At 57.1% G+C, this 13,404-nt stretch overlaps 9 protein-coding genes and 1 non-coding gene across 10 annotated transcripts; 4 read left to right on the top strand and 6 right to left on the bottom strand.

The window, feature by feature from the left end:
• Positions 1 to 239: 239 nt before the first annotated feature.
• Positions 240 to 854, bottom strand: DL89DRAFT_223785 (uncharacterized protein; the record flags this gene model as incomplete). Its single annotated transcript, XM_040884655.1, has 1 exon — positions 240 to 854. A coding segment is annotated over one exon (615 nt), but the record flags the coding sequence as incomplete, so codon positions are not given.
• Positions 855 to 868: 14 nt separating this feature from the next.
• Positions 869 to 2,329, bottom strand: DL89DRAFT_267722 (HCP-like protein). The gene is made up of 2 exons (XM_040887636.1): positions 1,059 to 2,329; positions 869 to 919 (listed from the first exon to the last, which is right to left on the bottom strand). The coding sequence occupies exon 1, from the start codon at positions 2,288 to 2,290 to the stop codon at positions 1,175 to 1,177; it is 1,116 nt and encodes a 371-aa protein (XP_040743214.1). The 5' UTR covers positions 2,291 to 2,329; the 3' UTR covers positions 869 to 919; positions 1,059 to 1,174.
• A 144-nt stretch (positions 2,330 to 2,473) lies between these two features.
• On the top strand, positions 2,474 to 3,616 carry DL89DRAFT_284060 (S-adenosyl-L-methionine-dependent methyltransferase; the record flags this gene model as incomplete). Its single annotated transcript, XM_040889763.1, has 1 exon — positions 2,474 to 3,616. The coding sequence occupies one exon, from the start codon at positions 2,474 to 2,476 to the stop codon at positions 3,614 to 3,616; it is 1,143 nt and encodes a 380-aa protein (XP_040743213.1).
• DL89DRAFT_267721 (uncharacterized protein) lies at positions 3,594 to 4,773 on the bottom strand. The gene has a single exon (XM_040887635.1). It carries the CDS (start codon positions 4,725 to 4,727, stop codon positions 3,639 to 3,641), a length of 1,089 nt encoding a protein of 362 aa, XP_040743212.1. The 5' UTR covers positions 4,728 to 4,773; the 3' UTR covers positions 3,594 to 3,638.
• A 95-nt stretch (positions 4,774 to 4,868) lies between these two features.
• Positions 4,869 to 5,678, top strand: DL89DRAFT_267720 (uncharacterized protein). Its single transcript, XM_040887634.1, has one exon. It carries the CDS (start codon positions 4,965 to 4,967, stop codon positions 5,535 to 5,537), a length of 573 nt encoding a protein of 190 aa, XP_040743211.1. The 5' UTR covers positions 4,869 to 4,964; the 3' UTR covers positions 5,538 to 5,678.
• On the bottom strand, positions 5,549 to 6,518 carry DL89DRAFT_267719 (uncharacterized protein). The gene has a single exon (XM_040887633.1). It carries the CDS (start codon positions 6,424 to 6,426, stop codon positions 5,593 to 5,595), a length of 834 nt encoding a protein of 277 aa, XP_040743210.1. The 5' UTR covers positions 6,427 to 6,518; the 3' UTR covers positions 5,549 to 5,592.
• Positions 6,519 to 7,139: 621 nt separating this feature from the next.
• Positions 7,140 to 8,351, top strand: DL89DRAFT_162414 (uncharacterized protein). Its single transcript, XM_040883678.1, has one exon. It carries the CDS (start codon positions 7,343 to 7,345, stop codon positions 7,994 to 7,996), a length of 654 nt encoding a protein of 217 aa, XP_040743209.1. The 5' UTR covers positions 7,140 to 7,342; the 3' UTR covers positions 7,997 to 8,351.
• Positions 8,352 to 8,741: 390 nt separating this feature from the next.
• Positions 8,742 to 10,332, top strand: DL89DRAFT_267717 (cytochrome oxidase assembly). The gene has a single exon (XM_040887632.1). It carries the CDS (start codon positions 9,041 to 9,043, stop codon positions 10,292 to 10,294), a length of 1,254 nt encoding a protein of 417 aa, XP_040743208.1. The 5' UTR covers positions 8,742 to 9,040; the 3' UTR covers positions 10,295 to 10,332.
• Positions 10,333 to 10,386: 54 nt separating this feature from the next.
• Positions 10,387 to 10,490, bottom strand: DL89DRAFT_t78. Its single transcript has one exon. It is a non-coding gene; the product is annotated as a tRNA-Leu (tRNA).
• Positions 10,491 to 10,586: 96 nt separating this feature from the next.
• DL89DRAFT_267716 (Sodium/sulfate symporter) lies at positions 10,587 to 12,758 on the bottom strand. The gene is made up of 2 exons (XM_040887631.1): positions 12,150 to 12,758; positions 10,587 to 12,069 (listed from the first exon to the last, which is right to left on the bottom strand). The coding sequence occupies exons 1-2, from the start codon at positions 12,278 to 12,280 to the stop codon at positions 10,680 to 10,682; spliced, it is 1,521 nt and encodes a 506-aa protein (XP_040743207.1). The 5' UTR covers positions 12,281 to 12,758; the 3' UTR covers positions 10,587 to 10,679.
• Positions 12,759 to 13,404: the final 646 nt, after the last annotated feature.

Here is a 13,404-nt window from a genome sequence, read left to right as displayed (position 1 = left end):
GTCTGCCACAGGCCGAGCTGCGAGCACTGCAGCCAGAACCACGACGAGTCGTCATCGGCCGGGCAGGCTGCGGGCGCATGCACGGGGTACCGACGCGTCGCATTGGCAAACGCTGCCAGGGCCAGGCGCGCAGTGGGGGCGTGCGACAGGTCGTGGCAGAAATTCTGCACGTCGGGGCTCGGCTGGTCGCTCAGAACCGGGTCCTGCATCAGCTCCGACTGCTGCAGCGCCAGCGCCGCGGCAAACTCGGCGTCGTCGCGCAGCTGAGCCAGCCCAAACAGCCGCTTCAGCTGCATGATGCGCGTGCGGTTTCGGGAGTCCAGGATCCGGTCTACCTCTTCCACTGCCGTGGCCAGCTGCGCAGCACAAGGCAGGCGCTCGGCCACCGCACGGTCAAATTCCCAGTATGCGTCCTTGACCACCATCGGTGCGCTGGACGCGATCACGCCTAGGTTCAATTCCGGGTACTGGAACTTTGTCCACGCCGCCAGGCTGCCGGCAAACGACGCGCCAATCACCACCCAGTGCGCCTCCGGGCTGCTATAGTCCGAGTGCTGCACGAACCGCCGCACGTCGGCCAGCATCTGCTCCACAGACAGGAACTCCATGTCGGCGTTTGGCACCGACTCGCCAAAGAACCGCGACTCAAGCACCACGATCATCGCGTGCGTGGCCTGCGCCAGATCCACCAGCCCCGTGGTCTCCAGGTCGGCTGACGAGATCGCCCGCTCACCAGCCAGGTACAGCAGGATCGGGCCGGGTGGCCGGTAGTACTGCGAGTCGACCAGGTATTTCTGCGAGAAGTTGGCCGAGTGCTGCGCAAAATGGTCGATCGGCTGGTCAATCGCGTTCATGCCGATGGTCGCTGACTGCGCACACGCACCGATGGCCAGCGCGAGGAAAGGAATGAGCTTCATGTCTATGTTGCGAACAGGAGGAAAATAGAGTTTAGGACTGCAGTCGGAAAAGAGCACGTCCAGAGGGCTAGGAGGGTATGAAGGGTCTATTTCACGGCTCCTCCTTCATCTCTGGCCACCCCTGTATATTCGCCCACCTACCCTCCCGTATATTGTCCCCCCATCCCGCTGGCCATTGACCACATCCCAATAATCTCCATCATTTTTCATTGCTTGACCACACCGCCACGCGCCGTCCCAATCCCCCGTATATAAATTTACATTACATTGCACCGCGAATCGCTCCCCTTGCCCATCCGCTCCATCAGCGCCAGCGCCTGATCCTTGATAAACCCGTCCTTGTCTGACGCCTCCACGGCTGCCTCCAACAGACGCCTAGCGCGCCGGCGGTCGCGCGCTACCTCCTTGCCCTCCATCAGCAGCTTAGCCAGATTCAGCATGGCCACCGGGAACCGCTCGGCAGCCGCCATGGTCCAGTACTCGACCGCCAGCTCAGGGTTCTTCTCGCATCCAGTGCCCTGCAGATAGTACAGCCCAACATTGTACTGCGCCTCGACATTGCCCAGTGCCGCCGCGCGCTCAAAGTAATCCAATGCCTCGCCAAACTTTTCTTCACCCGCCAACACTGTGCCCGCCATAAACAGGCCCTCTGGCGAGCCGAGCCGCGCGGCCTCCTCAAACCACCCTCTGGCCTGGTCCGGCTCGCCCACCCGTCCGTCACGCATCAGTTTGCCGAGCTGGAACGCTGCCGCCGCCACACCCCCTTTGGCTGCTTGCTCCAGCATTGCATATGCGCCTGCAGCGTCGTTGCGGGCCAGCCGCGTCTCGGCCAGAAGCATCAGGCCGGGCGGATGTCCGATCTTGGCCAAATCCTTGATAATCTGCCCGCCCACGCCGCGCCCACCCTCCATGCGCATTTCCCCGGTGCCCAGCAGAACCGCGTAGTGGTAGGCGGCATTCGCATGGCCCTCTTCGGCTGCGACCTTGTACAGCGCATACGACAGGGACTTGTTTGGCGACAGCTTCGCAAATAGGCTGGCAGCGCGGGTGATCTCCCGCACGTCGCCGTGGAACACCCCCAGTGCCTGCGTACGCCACTCCTCCATGCTCGCATGTTCGTTCGCCGCCAGGAACTGCGATGCCAGCCGGGTCAGCTCGGGCTGCGTCACTGTGAACTTGCCCAGGGTGAGTGCCTTTGCCAGTTGCTGTGAGCGCGGGATCAGGCTCGATAGCCCCGACGCCGTTATGCTGAACTTGGGGAACGCCCGCTTCTGGATCTCGACTGTCTGCGGCGCCTGCGCGCTGCTGGTGCTGAACAGTAGGGCCCGTGGGGTCTGCTGTGCAATGCGCTGAATTGCCCTGTGCGCATACATTATGCTGTTTACAAAATACTTGAATTTGGAAGAGTTCAGTGATAAGAGATCAAAAACCGGTCGTTGCATGTTCGCCATAACCGAACTCCTCTATCACGGGACTCGCATGGCTCGCCCTTGCCGGGATGAACTCACCAAATACCTGCACATATTATTTGCACATATTTCCTATATTTTTCCATCATGACACTATCGTTCCCTGCCCCGTTCCTGCAGTTCCTTCAGGACAACCACATCGACCCGGCGATCTACGCAAAAACCCCGTCCCTGCCACGGTATGTCCGCATCATCCGCCCCGCCGATGCGTCGCCCGACCAGCTGATCGCCGAGCTCGCTGCCGACGCCCACTGTCCAGTCCATGCGATCCCGGGTCTCCCCGGCTTCCTCTTGATCTCCGACTCGTCGGTGAAGCTAAAGCAACTGCGAGCCTATGCACGCGGGGCAATCACCGGTATGGACGTGAGCTCGGGCATTGCAGCCCTGGCACTGGAGGTTAGACCTGGGGACAATGTCCTGGACCTGTGCTGCGCGCCGGGTGCCAAGCTCCTGTTGCTGGCCGAGCACCTGCAAGGGAAGGGCTCGGTAACCGGCGTCGACATTGCCGAGCACCGCATGGCCATTTGCCGCAGCCTGGTCAAAAAACATGCGGGTGATGATAAAATCCGCATCCGCCTGTTTGTCAGTGACGGGACTAGTTTTGATGAGTATGCGCCGAGGCTCGGCTGGGACGATCCGCAGACAGTAAAGGAGGCCGGGCGCCAAAGTGGCGGAGCCAGGCCGTGGTTTGCCTCGAAGATGCTGGCGGCGGGGTTTGCAGGCTCGGGCACAGAGCTGTATGATCGCGTGCTGGTGGATGCTGAATGCACACATGACGGGTCGCTGGTGCATGTGGCAAAGTACCAGCACTGGGGGTTTGAGCGGCTGGCTGATCAGGTCACTAACGACGCAGACCATGTGCCGCTGCTGCAGTCGCAGTTGCTGGAGAACGCCTGGCGGCTGCTCAGGCCCGGCGGCTCACTGGTGTATAGCACATGCAGTTTGTCGCGGCGCCAGAACGAGGCCGTGGTGGGTGGGTTCCTGAGCCGCCATTCGGACGCCGTCCTGCTGCCCATTCCGGCCCTCAGCTCCATTGCCGTGTCGCCGATCTGGAGCCCGCACGCGTTCGATGATGACCGAATCCGTCGGCTATTTGATCGCATGCACCATGCCGTCCGGCTGGACCCGCTGGTGTCCAATACGTCGGGTATGTTCATTGCGCGCATCCAGAAGCCGCCCACCCCCAGCAACGAGTGTCTGGAGCAAGAAATCGTGCCTTTGGATATTTGAAAAAAAAGCAATGCTAAAAATCCTAGTTTCTGCGCTGCTTGCGGTTAAGTCTGCGCTTGGCCTTCTGGAACTTGGTCCTGTCCTGCATCTCGTTCTCCTCCTCCTCATCGCTCGCAGCACCCCTCCGCCGCCGCCTCTGCTTCTCCGCCATGCTCTCGTTATCACGCTTGCGCTTGAGCCGCTCCAGAATCGCTGCCTTGGCGCTTCCCTCCCGGGCCGTCTTCGTCAGCGACTCCATACCGGCAAAGTCGTTGAGATGCGCAAACTCGTCGTCCAGGTCAGCAAACGCGGCCCTGAGTCCCTTCTTGTCCTTCTTGGAGACGCTGAGTCGGGTAAAGTTGTCTTCCTCGTACTGCTTGCGCTCCTCGGCCAGCTGCTCCAGCCGCACATCGCGCACGCCCACCGACGCATTGCCCGACGCCGTGGCCATCTCGGGGCGGTCGTCGTATTCGCTCATCAGATCCCGCACCAGCCGCGACCGCGCAGCCCTCTCCATCATGCGCTGCTCGGCGCGCTCGCGCTTCGCCGCCAGATTGCCCTCCTCCTCGTAGTGAACCGGCACCTGCTTGGGCGCCCGATACACGCCGTCTGTGGCCTCCACGGCCTCCCCAGCATCCACAACCAGCCCTTCGGGGTTCGGCTTGAATGCCGTCGGGTCCGCCAGTGCGTCGTCTTGCAGCATCTTGGCGATCTTGGCGCTGTCGTCCACGTGCTGCGCCTCCGGGTCGTCCGTGGTCGCCAGAGATGGCTTTGTCTCGCGCCCACCCACCACGGCGTTACGCAGAAGTTTGTCGATCTGGTACTTGAGCCGCTGCTCCAGCGGCTTCATCTTCTCCAGAACCGTGCGGTCCTCCACCAGATCTCGCACGACCTTGTGTCCGTTGATCTGCTGGCCGTGCAGCTTCATCAGCGAGAACTGCGCCAACCCACTGATGTATGAGAGGAGCGTGTGGTGTTTCACTTCAAGGAAGCTGATCCCGTTGCCAGTCGCAAGCTCTCCCGACTCCACGCGCTCCTTGAGCTTGTCAACCAGCTCCCGCACCTGGTCTGCGTTGGTCGTCATCGTTGTCAACCGTACCTTGACCTGCTCGTCAATGTCTGTCTGCGGCATTTTCCAGGTTGTGTGAATGGTGTGTATGCGAAATGCTGAAAACTGAGGAGAGCAACAAGCCTGTGCACGCTACAGGCATGCTTCAAAAAAAAAAACGAAAAACTTGGCACTGATCAGAAATCAGATCCAGGCAGTGATCAGGACATAGTCTGGCTGCCGAGATAGTGAACTCTAGCGTTGCCTCGCCAACCTAGAAACCTCTCTATTTTTCCAGCTCCTCAGCATTCACAAGCAATAATGTTCAGACAGCTGGTCGCACGCACAGCCGCCCGGCGGATATCGGCCGCCCGCTCCCTCACCACCACACCAGCACCGTCGGCCCCCAAGCGGCCCGCCAACGACAGCCATTTCCAGTACGACATGAAAGCGCCGCAGCTGGACGCTGGCGTGGCCAACCTCTTCCTGGTCGACGACAAAACCCTGCGCATCTCCAAGATCCTGCCCACCGGCTTCAAGCTGAGCTCTGGCCACACTGTCTACGGCCCACTGCTGATAGTCAACAATGAGGCCTTTAAGCTGAAGATTGCGCCGCCACAGACGAAAAACGGCACCACAGTGCATCCCTTCAGCGAGCTTACCCCCGATGCCTTGCGGATTCTCGATGTGGTGACGCCTAAGCCCGAGATGCTGGTCGTGGGCGGTGGTGCTGAGACATGGCCGGTTAACAAGGAGGCGCGCGAGTACCTGACCAGCATTGGGATCAGTGTCGAGATGGCCAATACAAAGTTTGCCAGCAACACCTTCAATGTGCTGGCCGAGGAGGGCAGGCATGCGGCGCTGCTGGCCATTCCCGCTGGTGTCAAAGTGTGAGCCATGTAGAGCATAACACATATGTAATAAATGTTTTTCTTTTTATAAAAACTTGCTAGACACGCTCCATGGGCGGCGACGAGCACTCGACCTGCTGGTACTCAGAGTCATTCCCAGCCTGCGCGCAGTGGCTCTTCACCGGCAGCATCCGATCGAGCAGCCGCTGGAGCGCCCAGACAACATAGTAGATGATGAACAGGGCCGCCAGCAGTCCAAAAATATATGCCGCCTCCACACCCTTCTTTTCCTTGTAGTTGAGGAAATCATACGTAAAGAACCCGTTAACTGCCTCATTAACGTATGCCAGCATGACATACATGAACCCGACCGCTACCAGCACGCACGGGTGCGACCAGTGGCTCGTCAGCACCATCCCGCCCACCACAGCCTCCACCACAAAGAACCCCGTATTCATTGCGTGCACAGACGCATTAATCCACGTATCCCTACCGCTCATGTTGTGCGCTGACGGATACAGCATGCTCCAGTACACGCCCGTCACGATCACCGAAAACACCGCCACCGACCCATACAGCAGCCAGTGCATCAGCTGAAATACCGGCCACATGTCTGAGAACGACGCGGTCGAGCGCTGCCGGATCGCCCGCACCGTATGGTACAGGGATGCTGCCAGATATGCCACCAGCCCGGTGTAGCACAGATTCGTAAAGTACGCAAAATGCACATTGCCTGTGCCTGCCCGCGCATCGCGCACCAGCGAAAACACCCACACGAACAGGGCGTACGAAAACATCAGTGCACGCACCGCCAGGAGGAACCATAGCCCGCCGATGCGCGACCCGGCGACCCGCGTATGGTCGAATGTGTGCAGGCGCAGCGCCCGGTGCGCCCGGTTGTACGCGGCCGTTGGCTCTGTCTCAATACCCATGTGGAATAAATATTAGGTGTGATAAGAAATAGCTGAAGTACTGAGAAGAACAAAAGGAAAGAGGGCCCAGGCAGGTTGCTGGAAAAGTCTGCTGTGGATGTTAGGAAGTTGCCGATCGGCACGTAGCCAGCGGCGGCACATGCTATTTATTGTTTTTTAGTTGCTGGGCTTCGCCTTTGCCCTCCTGTTCGCAAATGGCCTCTTTAATTTCTTCCTCCCCCCCTCGTCTTCACCTGACTTGGAACAAATGGTGGCGAAAGGGGACGAAGAGAAACTATTCTTGCTTCTCCTGCCGATCTGTTTCCCCGATTGCTCGCCCCGGCTGTTTTGGACCGTCTGCTGCTGTACACCCCATCACCCAGGCGTATTGCTGCAGCTTTTTTATTCTTTAGCTGGCCGATCGCTCCAGTGCAGTGTCCCTCTGGCACGGCATTGCCAATCAGTCATAGGCAGCGTTCTATTGCCTTGAGACTGCCCCACTTCTGATCAGGCTGCTTATAAATGGCGCATTCCTTTGGTGTGAAAGACAGTTACCTGCAAGTCACAGACAACATGAATCCCTGGCTGCAAAAGGGGGTCAGAGTAGTAGATCGCATGCCAGTCACATTGGCTTGCCGGCAGACTTCCGACATGCGACATATCGCGTCAAGCGGTGCTGTGGTTCAGTCGTTTGACCTGGGGCAAAACCTTTAGTGCACACGCCTCTCGTCTTATTAACATATCTTTTAAACAGCATACTCTGGCGTCCTAGACCTAGCCCCCAAAACTGTCCTGGTGAGCTGATGGGCAGACGTATCCCCCAAAAGCGAAAGAGTGCAAAAGAACTGATCATCCAAAGAGTTTCTTTTCTTCGAGCAGCTTTTCTTTGGCACGCCTAGCCTCTCCCAACCTTCTTCCCTCAGATCATCTACACAAAATGGCCGCAGAACTATCGCCCAAGTGGACCGCCGCCGAGCTCGCTAGCGACGATGTGTCCAAGAAGGACCTGATCTCGTACCTGCAAGAGTCTGCCTCCAACGCCTTCCTGCTGTCGCACAAGCTGAACGGCAAGCTGGCGAACGTGGCCAAAACCGCCAAGAAGCCTGCGCTGATTACCGCCTACAACGAGCTGTTCGCCACGAAGCAGTTCCGCGCCGCCGACGAAGTCTCAGCCTCCGAGGTCAAGCACGCCAAGGTTGCTGCCGAAAAATCTGCTGCGCCTGAGCAACAGCACGAGTCGGAGACTCCCAAGTATGTCAAGAAGACCACGAAGCGCGGCACCGGCCAGCGCATGCCCAGCAAGGGCGATCGTGTCAGCGTCTACTATACCGGAATGCTGGAGGACGGCACTGTGTTTGACACGAACCTGAAGACTAAGGGGAGGAAGCCCATGGCACCACTGGTCTTCAAGGTCGGCACTGGCCAGGTCATCCGTGGCTGGGACGAGGCGCTGATGACGATGGTTGCGGGCGAGAAGGCACGGCTGACGATCGAGTCGGAGTGGGCGTACGGCAGGCACGGCCATGAAGCGGCTGGCATCCCGCCCCATGCCACCCTGGTCTTCGATGTCGAGCTCGTCAACGTCGACTAAGTGTTGGTAATTTCTATATTTGCTTGCATATAGTTATCAATAAGTCAGCCGGGTTATGCTGCTGCTCTCCGCTGTTGCTGCACCTGCGTGTACTGACGTATGACGATGCGTACATTGGAATATTTACTTGGGTTTTATTGCCTCGCATATGCGATGTTCAATACGTGATGCATGAAGGGACACCAGCAGGCATGTCAGTGGGTCCGTCGCCTTAAAACAAAAGATCAAATGCACATGCTCTACTTTGCAAATACGCGGCTGCGAAGAGAAATCCATAGAGTGCATGCTCGCAATCACTATCTACATGGTCAGCGCCTGATGCTAATGTGGCGGAGACCATTTGTCGCGATCCTATTTAAGGGCCATGAGCTTCGTCTATTCGTCCAGACACTATCTAATTAATAGTGACAACTGGTATTATTAAACAAGAAGAGATGATTCCTCTCCGGGCCACTCTTGGAGTGGTCTGGTGTCTGTTTTATGACTGTAACTCTTACGACCTAGCCTGGGGTGATGAATCGGCATCATCATCTGTGATCGGCTGGGTCACATAAGCATTGGCCTTGGGTGACTAGTGTGATCACTACACATTCAGAGACCACTGTTTATCTGGGATCGGACTGGTCGGGAAAAAGTGGGACCATCTCGGGTTTTGCGGCAGCACTGTATTACGCCAATGGCGGCCGATAAAAAAATTGACCTCCAGCCCACAGCAGAGCTAGAAATCTCATCGCTCTGGCGAAGCGCACCACCAGGCTTTTTCCTCTTTGTGAATTATCCTCCCGAACAGCCTTATTCTTTATCTGCTATATTTCCTCGCAAAAGAATTCAGAGGCATTCAGACCAGAATCAACGGAGCGTACCCCAGGCCAAACCATGAATTCGTTTACACTGGCAACCAGTCTCGCACGCGCCTCGCAGCGCTCGCTACTGGCAGGCAAGATCGCCCCGATGCTGGCAGGCAAAATTGGCCAGCCGTTCACAGCCATCAGCGCACAGTTCGCACGGAATCTGAGCACCAGCAGACCCAGCCATGTACCGGCGATGGTCGGGCGCGCACAGTTCCTCCAGGCATCCAGGAGCCATGCAGCGGTGCGCGGTATACTGCGCCAGATCCCGGCTAATGCGTTCAAGCGCAGCTACAGCACCTCCGGCGAGGCCAAGCGCACGGTGGATGCGCCGATCGTCGGGTACTGGTCGCTGTTCTGCGCATCGATGGTGTTTGGAATCATCGTGTGGGGCGGGCTGACGCGGCTGACCGAGTCGGGCCTGTCGATTGTCGAGTGGAAGCCGATCACCGGTGCAACGCTGCCGACGAGCGAGGCCGAGTGGGAGTCAGAGTTCGAAAAGTACAAGCAGTTCCCCGAGTACCACAAGGTGCACATTGGAATCAGCCTCGACGAGTTCAAGCGGATCTACTTCATGGAGTGGTTCCACCGCAACATCGGGCGGCTGTTTGGTGTGGTGTACCTGCTGCCGGCAGCGTACTTTGTGTCGAAGGGCATGGTGACGCGCACGGGCACCATGAAAATCGGCGGTCTGGGTCTGCTGCTGCTGGGCCAGGGCGCCATGGGCTGGTACATGGTGGCATCGGGCCTCGAGAAGGAGCTGGGCGAGCGGTCCGACGCCGTGCCGCGCGTGAGCCAGTACCGCCTGACATCGCACTTGACGCTAGCCTACTTGCTGTATGCCGGTCTGTCTCTTTACGGCTGGAACAACTTCCGTGCCAACCGCCTGCTCCACAGCAAGATCGCCAACCCCGACGCGCTGCGTGCTCTGCAGCAGAAGCCGGCCATTCAGCGGTTCCGCCGCAAGATCGCAGCCTCGGTCGTGCTGGCCAGCGCTGCCTGCCTGTCGGGCGGCATGGTCGCTGGTCTCGATGCCGGCTTGATCTACAACGAGTTCCCGCAGATGGGACTTGGTATCACTCCGCCGCTTGAGGAGCTGTGGAACAAGGCCTTTGCCCGCGGCGACCCGTCGGCCATGTGGCGGAATCTGACCGAGAACCCAGCCACCGTCCAGCTTGAGCACCGCATCCTGGCTGTGTCCACCTTCTTCGTCCTGTCCGCGCTGTGGTGGCAGGGTCGCCGTCTGCCGCTGCCCAAGGCGTCGCGCATTGTGCTGCACTGCATGTACGGCGCAGCCTGGCTGCAGGTTGCATTGGGTATTTCCACCCTGGTCAACTTTGTACCCATTGCCCTGGCCTCAGCACACCAGGCCAACTCTGTGCTTGTGCTGGCGACATCGCTGGGTCTGTACCACACGCTGCGCCCGCTGCCTCGCATCATCCCGCTGTAAAAATTAAGGATGCTCCACTCTCCGTTTCCAAAAATGGCAAAAAAAAACTGTTGCCTCGACCACCTGCACCCGCATAAAAATGATGGCACAGATAGTCGCTGTGGGGTTCGAACCCACGATCTCGTACGAGAGCAGATATCATACGCTTAACAAAAGCACTTAAGTCTGCCGCCTTAAACCACTCGGCCAAGCGACTGCCAATTCAAGCCAAAAATCCGCTTTCAGAATTTCGAAAAAAGCACATCTATTAAGGAGCCAAGCATGCACCTACTGCCATTGTTTTCAAGCAAACCTGTATTGAATCCATTTGCTGACTGCACGACATGCAGCATGTTACGCGAAGCCTTTCAGTCTATAAATTAACTAAAGATATAAGGAATATTGCTCAGTACCAGCCAAGCAGCTTCCACCACACTAGCCCCACAGAGAAGGTGGTGCCCAGAACGACTAGCGACATGATGAGGCCAAGGAGAAACCACTTTGGCTGGGAAATGAAGCCCTGCGATGCGTAGATGGCGACCGATCCCGTTGAAAATGGCGTAAGGATACCGGCGGTGGAGCTGAACACGGCAATGATGATAGCCAGCAGATGAGGGGAGCAGTTGAGGACGTGACCAGCAGCAAAGAATGGGCCGACAAATGCAACAACGTGGCTGGAAATGGACGAGAACATGTACATGGAAAAGAAGTAAACCAGCGACAGTGTCACTGTGCTGGTGAGCGGTGACGCATCGTGGAGGGAGCCCGATAGCGAGTTGCCGATCCAGTCCGTGACACCCAGGGCCGATAGCTGCTCGGCCAGAACAATGAAGGACGCCAGCCAGAAAAACGTATCCCAGGCAGTGCTATTCTTGGCCACGTCCGACCAGCTAAGCACGTCAAGCAGGATTAGAATCATGATAGCCATGTACGCCACCACGGTCGCATCGATACCAAAGTATGACGTGCCGACCCATAGGGCCAGGCACAGCAGCAATGTAGCACACAGCTTCAGTTCGTTGAACGACACTGATCCCATCACCAGGTGCTGCCGCCTGATTTCGCGTGCCAGTCCGGCAACGTCTAGCTTGGGGCGCAGAAGCAGGTGCAGCACATGCGGCATAATGAACAGCAAGAAGAGCATTGGCACGCTGGCCCCCAGGAACCACTCGGCGAATCCAAACTCTATTCCGAAGATGCTGGCTGCCTTGCTCGCCACAATCGGGTTTCCTGCCATGCCTGTCACAAACAGTGACGACGATATTAGATTGGCATTCGACGCAACCATACTCAGATACGCACCAACCGGGTTCTCGCCCATCGTCCGATCAACTCCCAACGATGCAATCACTGACTCGACAATTGGATAAATGATACCGCCACCACGCGCAGTATTCGATGGAATGAATGGTGCCAGTGCAAGTTCCGCCACGCAGATAGCATAGGCGATACCAGCTGTTGACTTGCCCATGGTCGTCACCAGAGCTAGCGATATGCGGCGGCCCAGATTGGTCTTTTCGACAGCCTTGCCAATGTGGAAGGCACTGAATACGAGCCATGCGATTTTGTTCGAGAACCCTGAAATTGCCACCTCGAAGCTGCCGCCGATTCCATCACACTGGTACTCTTGCGAATGCCCGTGCCTGTCGACAAACTGCGTTTGGCATTTGTCACATTCAACGAGCTGTCCATCGGCTGTCCGGCACATGAAGCTCTTTGTCAGTGTCAGTGCCAAAAGCGCCACGCCCAGTATGACCGACGTGTCGTAGTCAGCAGTTAGTAGGCCCATGACCACCCTACCACCATGTGATTAACGTCAGTTGGACATGAAAGCTGGCCAAAGCGCAGGCTGCGCAGTAGAGCGGCAAATACTAACCCTGTGAAGACACCAAGTAACCGCATGCTTGTACCGGAAAGCCCCTCAGGAGCCGGTGTGTTAGCCACCAGCAGTGCCAGGACGATCGCCGGTAGTGCCGTCGCAAACCTGGATTCCCTGGCCACCTGCATCAAGCTCTTTTGCGCGCCTACATAGCATGAAATTCGCGGCATGTCGCCAGTAAAGGAACTGTATGAGAGAGAAAGCTAAAGGTGCACACCAGTTCGGGTAGCTATAGAAGGAGGAGAGAAGAAGGGAGAGCAACTAGCCAGGCTAGGCACCCTTCCTTCACTCATTATAACGCCGTGCCACCAAAGGACCCACCGACCCTTTCAGGGGGAGGGGTTGATTTTTCCCAAGAGTTGCAGCAAAGAGCAGCGCTTGTGAGCAGCATGAATTGCTATATCATACACTTTTTGCCCTCTCTGTAGCGGACAGCCGCAAAATGAATACCCCCTTGCTTTTCAGTGGCGGGCTTAAAAATCAGCAGAATTGTTCTGGTCCAGAGCTACCTACATCGTGCCTCGTCGCTTGGTGTGAGCAACTCCCCGGCAGCCGGCGATTGCTCAATGCTGCCATACCTGCACGCGCCAGGAATCTGCTGCCCATCGATCGCAGTATCATGCTGGTGCGGCACAAGCGCTGTCAACGCTTCGATATCCCTCATATTATCCGCCATTCGCTCGTGAGACAAGAACTGATCGCGATAAACAAAAGAGTAAAGAGTAGTAAATAAATATATTTAGGAATTGGGAGAGAAAGAAGGGCATTCGTCCTGGCCATCCTTCGTAGAGGCTCCACTAGTCTGCTCAGCACGCTCCCAGCGGAAAATTAAAGATTATCAGCTGGATACAAATGATCCCATCCTGTGAGCGCACTACAAGCACACAGCCCATGTAAGAGCCATGACACTCGCATTCGTCCAAACCCCCCGTTCCTGACTTCCGTCTTCTATGTCCACTGTACGCATTGTTTACTGCTCGATCCACAACAGTCGACTTTAAAAATACATTTAAATTGCACGAGTCATGAGATCAATGAAAAAACAGGGGGATCGCGGCGTTCACTGAGCCTGATGTGCGGCTTGCCACCATGGCCATGGGGTAGACCACCAGACGCTTACATGCGGCTGCCAGATTCTCAAACGTGGTCAGAGCATAGTTGCTCCCAAGTACAGCTGCATGTGGGTCAACAATCGGAACAAGTATTTACCCACATTTTTGTATTCATGCCTGATCTAGCCTGCGCAGTGGTT

This window comes from Linderina pennispora (genome assembly GCF_002104995.1).
Source record: "Linderina pennispora strain ATCC 12442 chromosome Unknown DL89scaffold_7, whole genome shotgun sequence".
In the NCBI taxonomy this organism is placed as follows: domain Eukaryota; kingdom Fungi; phylum Kickxellomycota; class Kickxellomycetes; order Kickxellales; family Kickxellaceae; genus Linderina; species Linderina pennispora.
This window is presented reverse-complemented; position numbering and strand designations above follow the sequence as displayed.

What these genes read in the sequence shown, in the direction of transcription:
- DL89DRAFT_162414 (XM_040883678.1), top strand. Translation starts at nt 7,343, where the DNA reads ATGGCCGCAGAACTATCGCCCAAGTGGACCGCCGCCGAGCTCGCTAGC.
- DL89DRAFT_267719 (XM_040887633.1), bottom strand. Translation starts at nt 6,426, where the DNA reads ATGGGTATTGAGACAGAGCCAACGGCCGCGTACAACCGGGCGCACCGG.
- DL89DRAFT_267716 (XM_040887631.1), bottom strand. Translation starts at nt 12,280, where the DNA reads ATGCAGGTGGCCAGGGAATCCAGGTTTGCGACGGCACTACCGGCGATC. An exon ending in TTACTTGGTGTCTTCACAGG is followed by an intron (nt 12,070 to 12,149) that starts GTTAGTATTTGC and finishes ACATGGTGGTAG; the next exon opens with GGTGGTCATGGGCCTACTAA.
- DL89DRAFT_267721 (XM_040887635.1), bottom strand. Translation starts at nt 4,727, where the DNA reads ATGCCGCAGACAGACATTGACGAGCAGGTCAAGGTACGGTTGACAACG.
- DL89DRAFT_267720 (XM_040887634.1), top strand. Translation starts at nt 4,965, where the DNA reads ATGTTCAGACAGCTGGTCGCACGCACAGCCGCCCGGCGGATATCGGCC.
- DL89DRAFT_267722 (XM_040887636.1), bottom strand. Translation starts at nt 2,290, where the DNA reads ATGTATGCGCACAGGGCAATTCAGCGCATTGCACAGCAGACCCCACGG.
- DL89DRAFT_267717 (XM_040887632.1), top strand. Translation starts at nt 9,041, where the DNA reads ATGGTCGGGCGCGCACAGTTCCTCCAGGCATCCAGGAGCCATGCAGCG.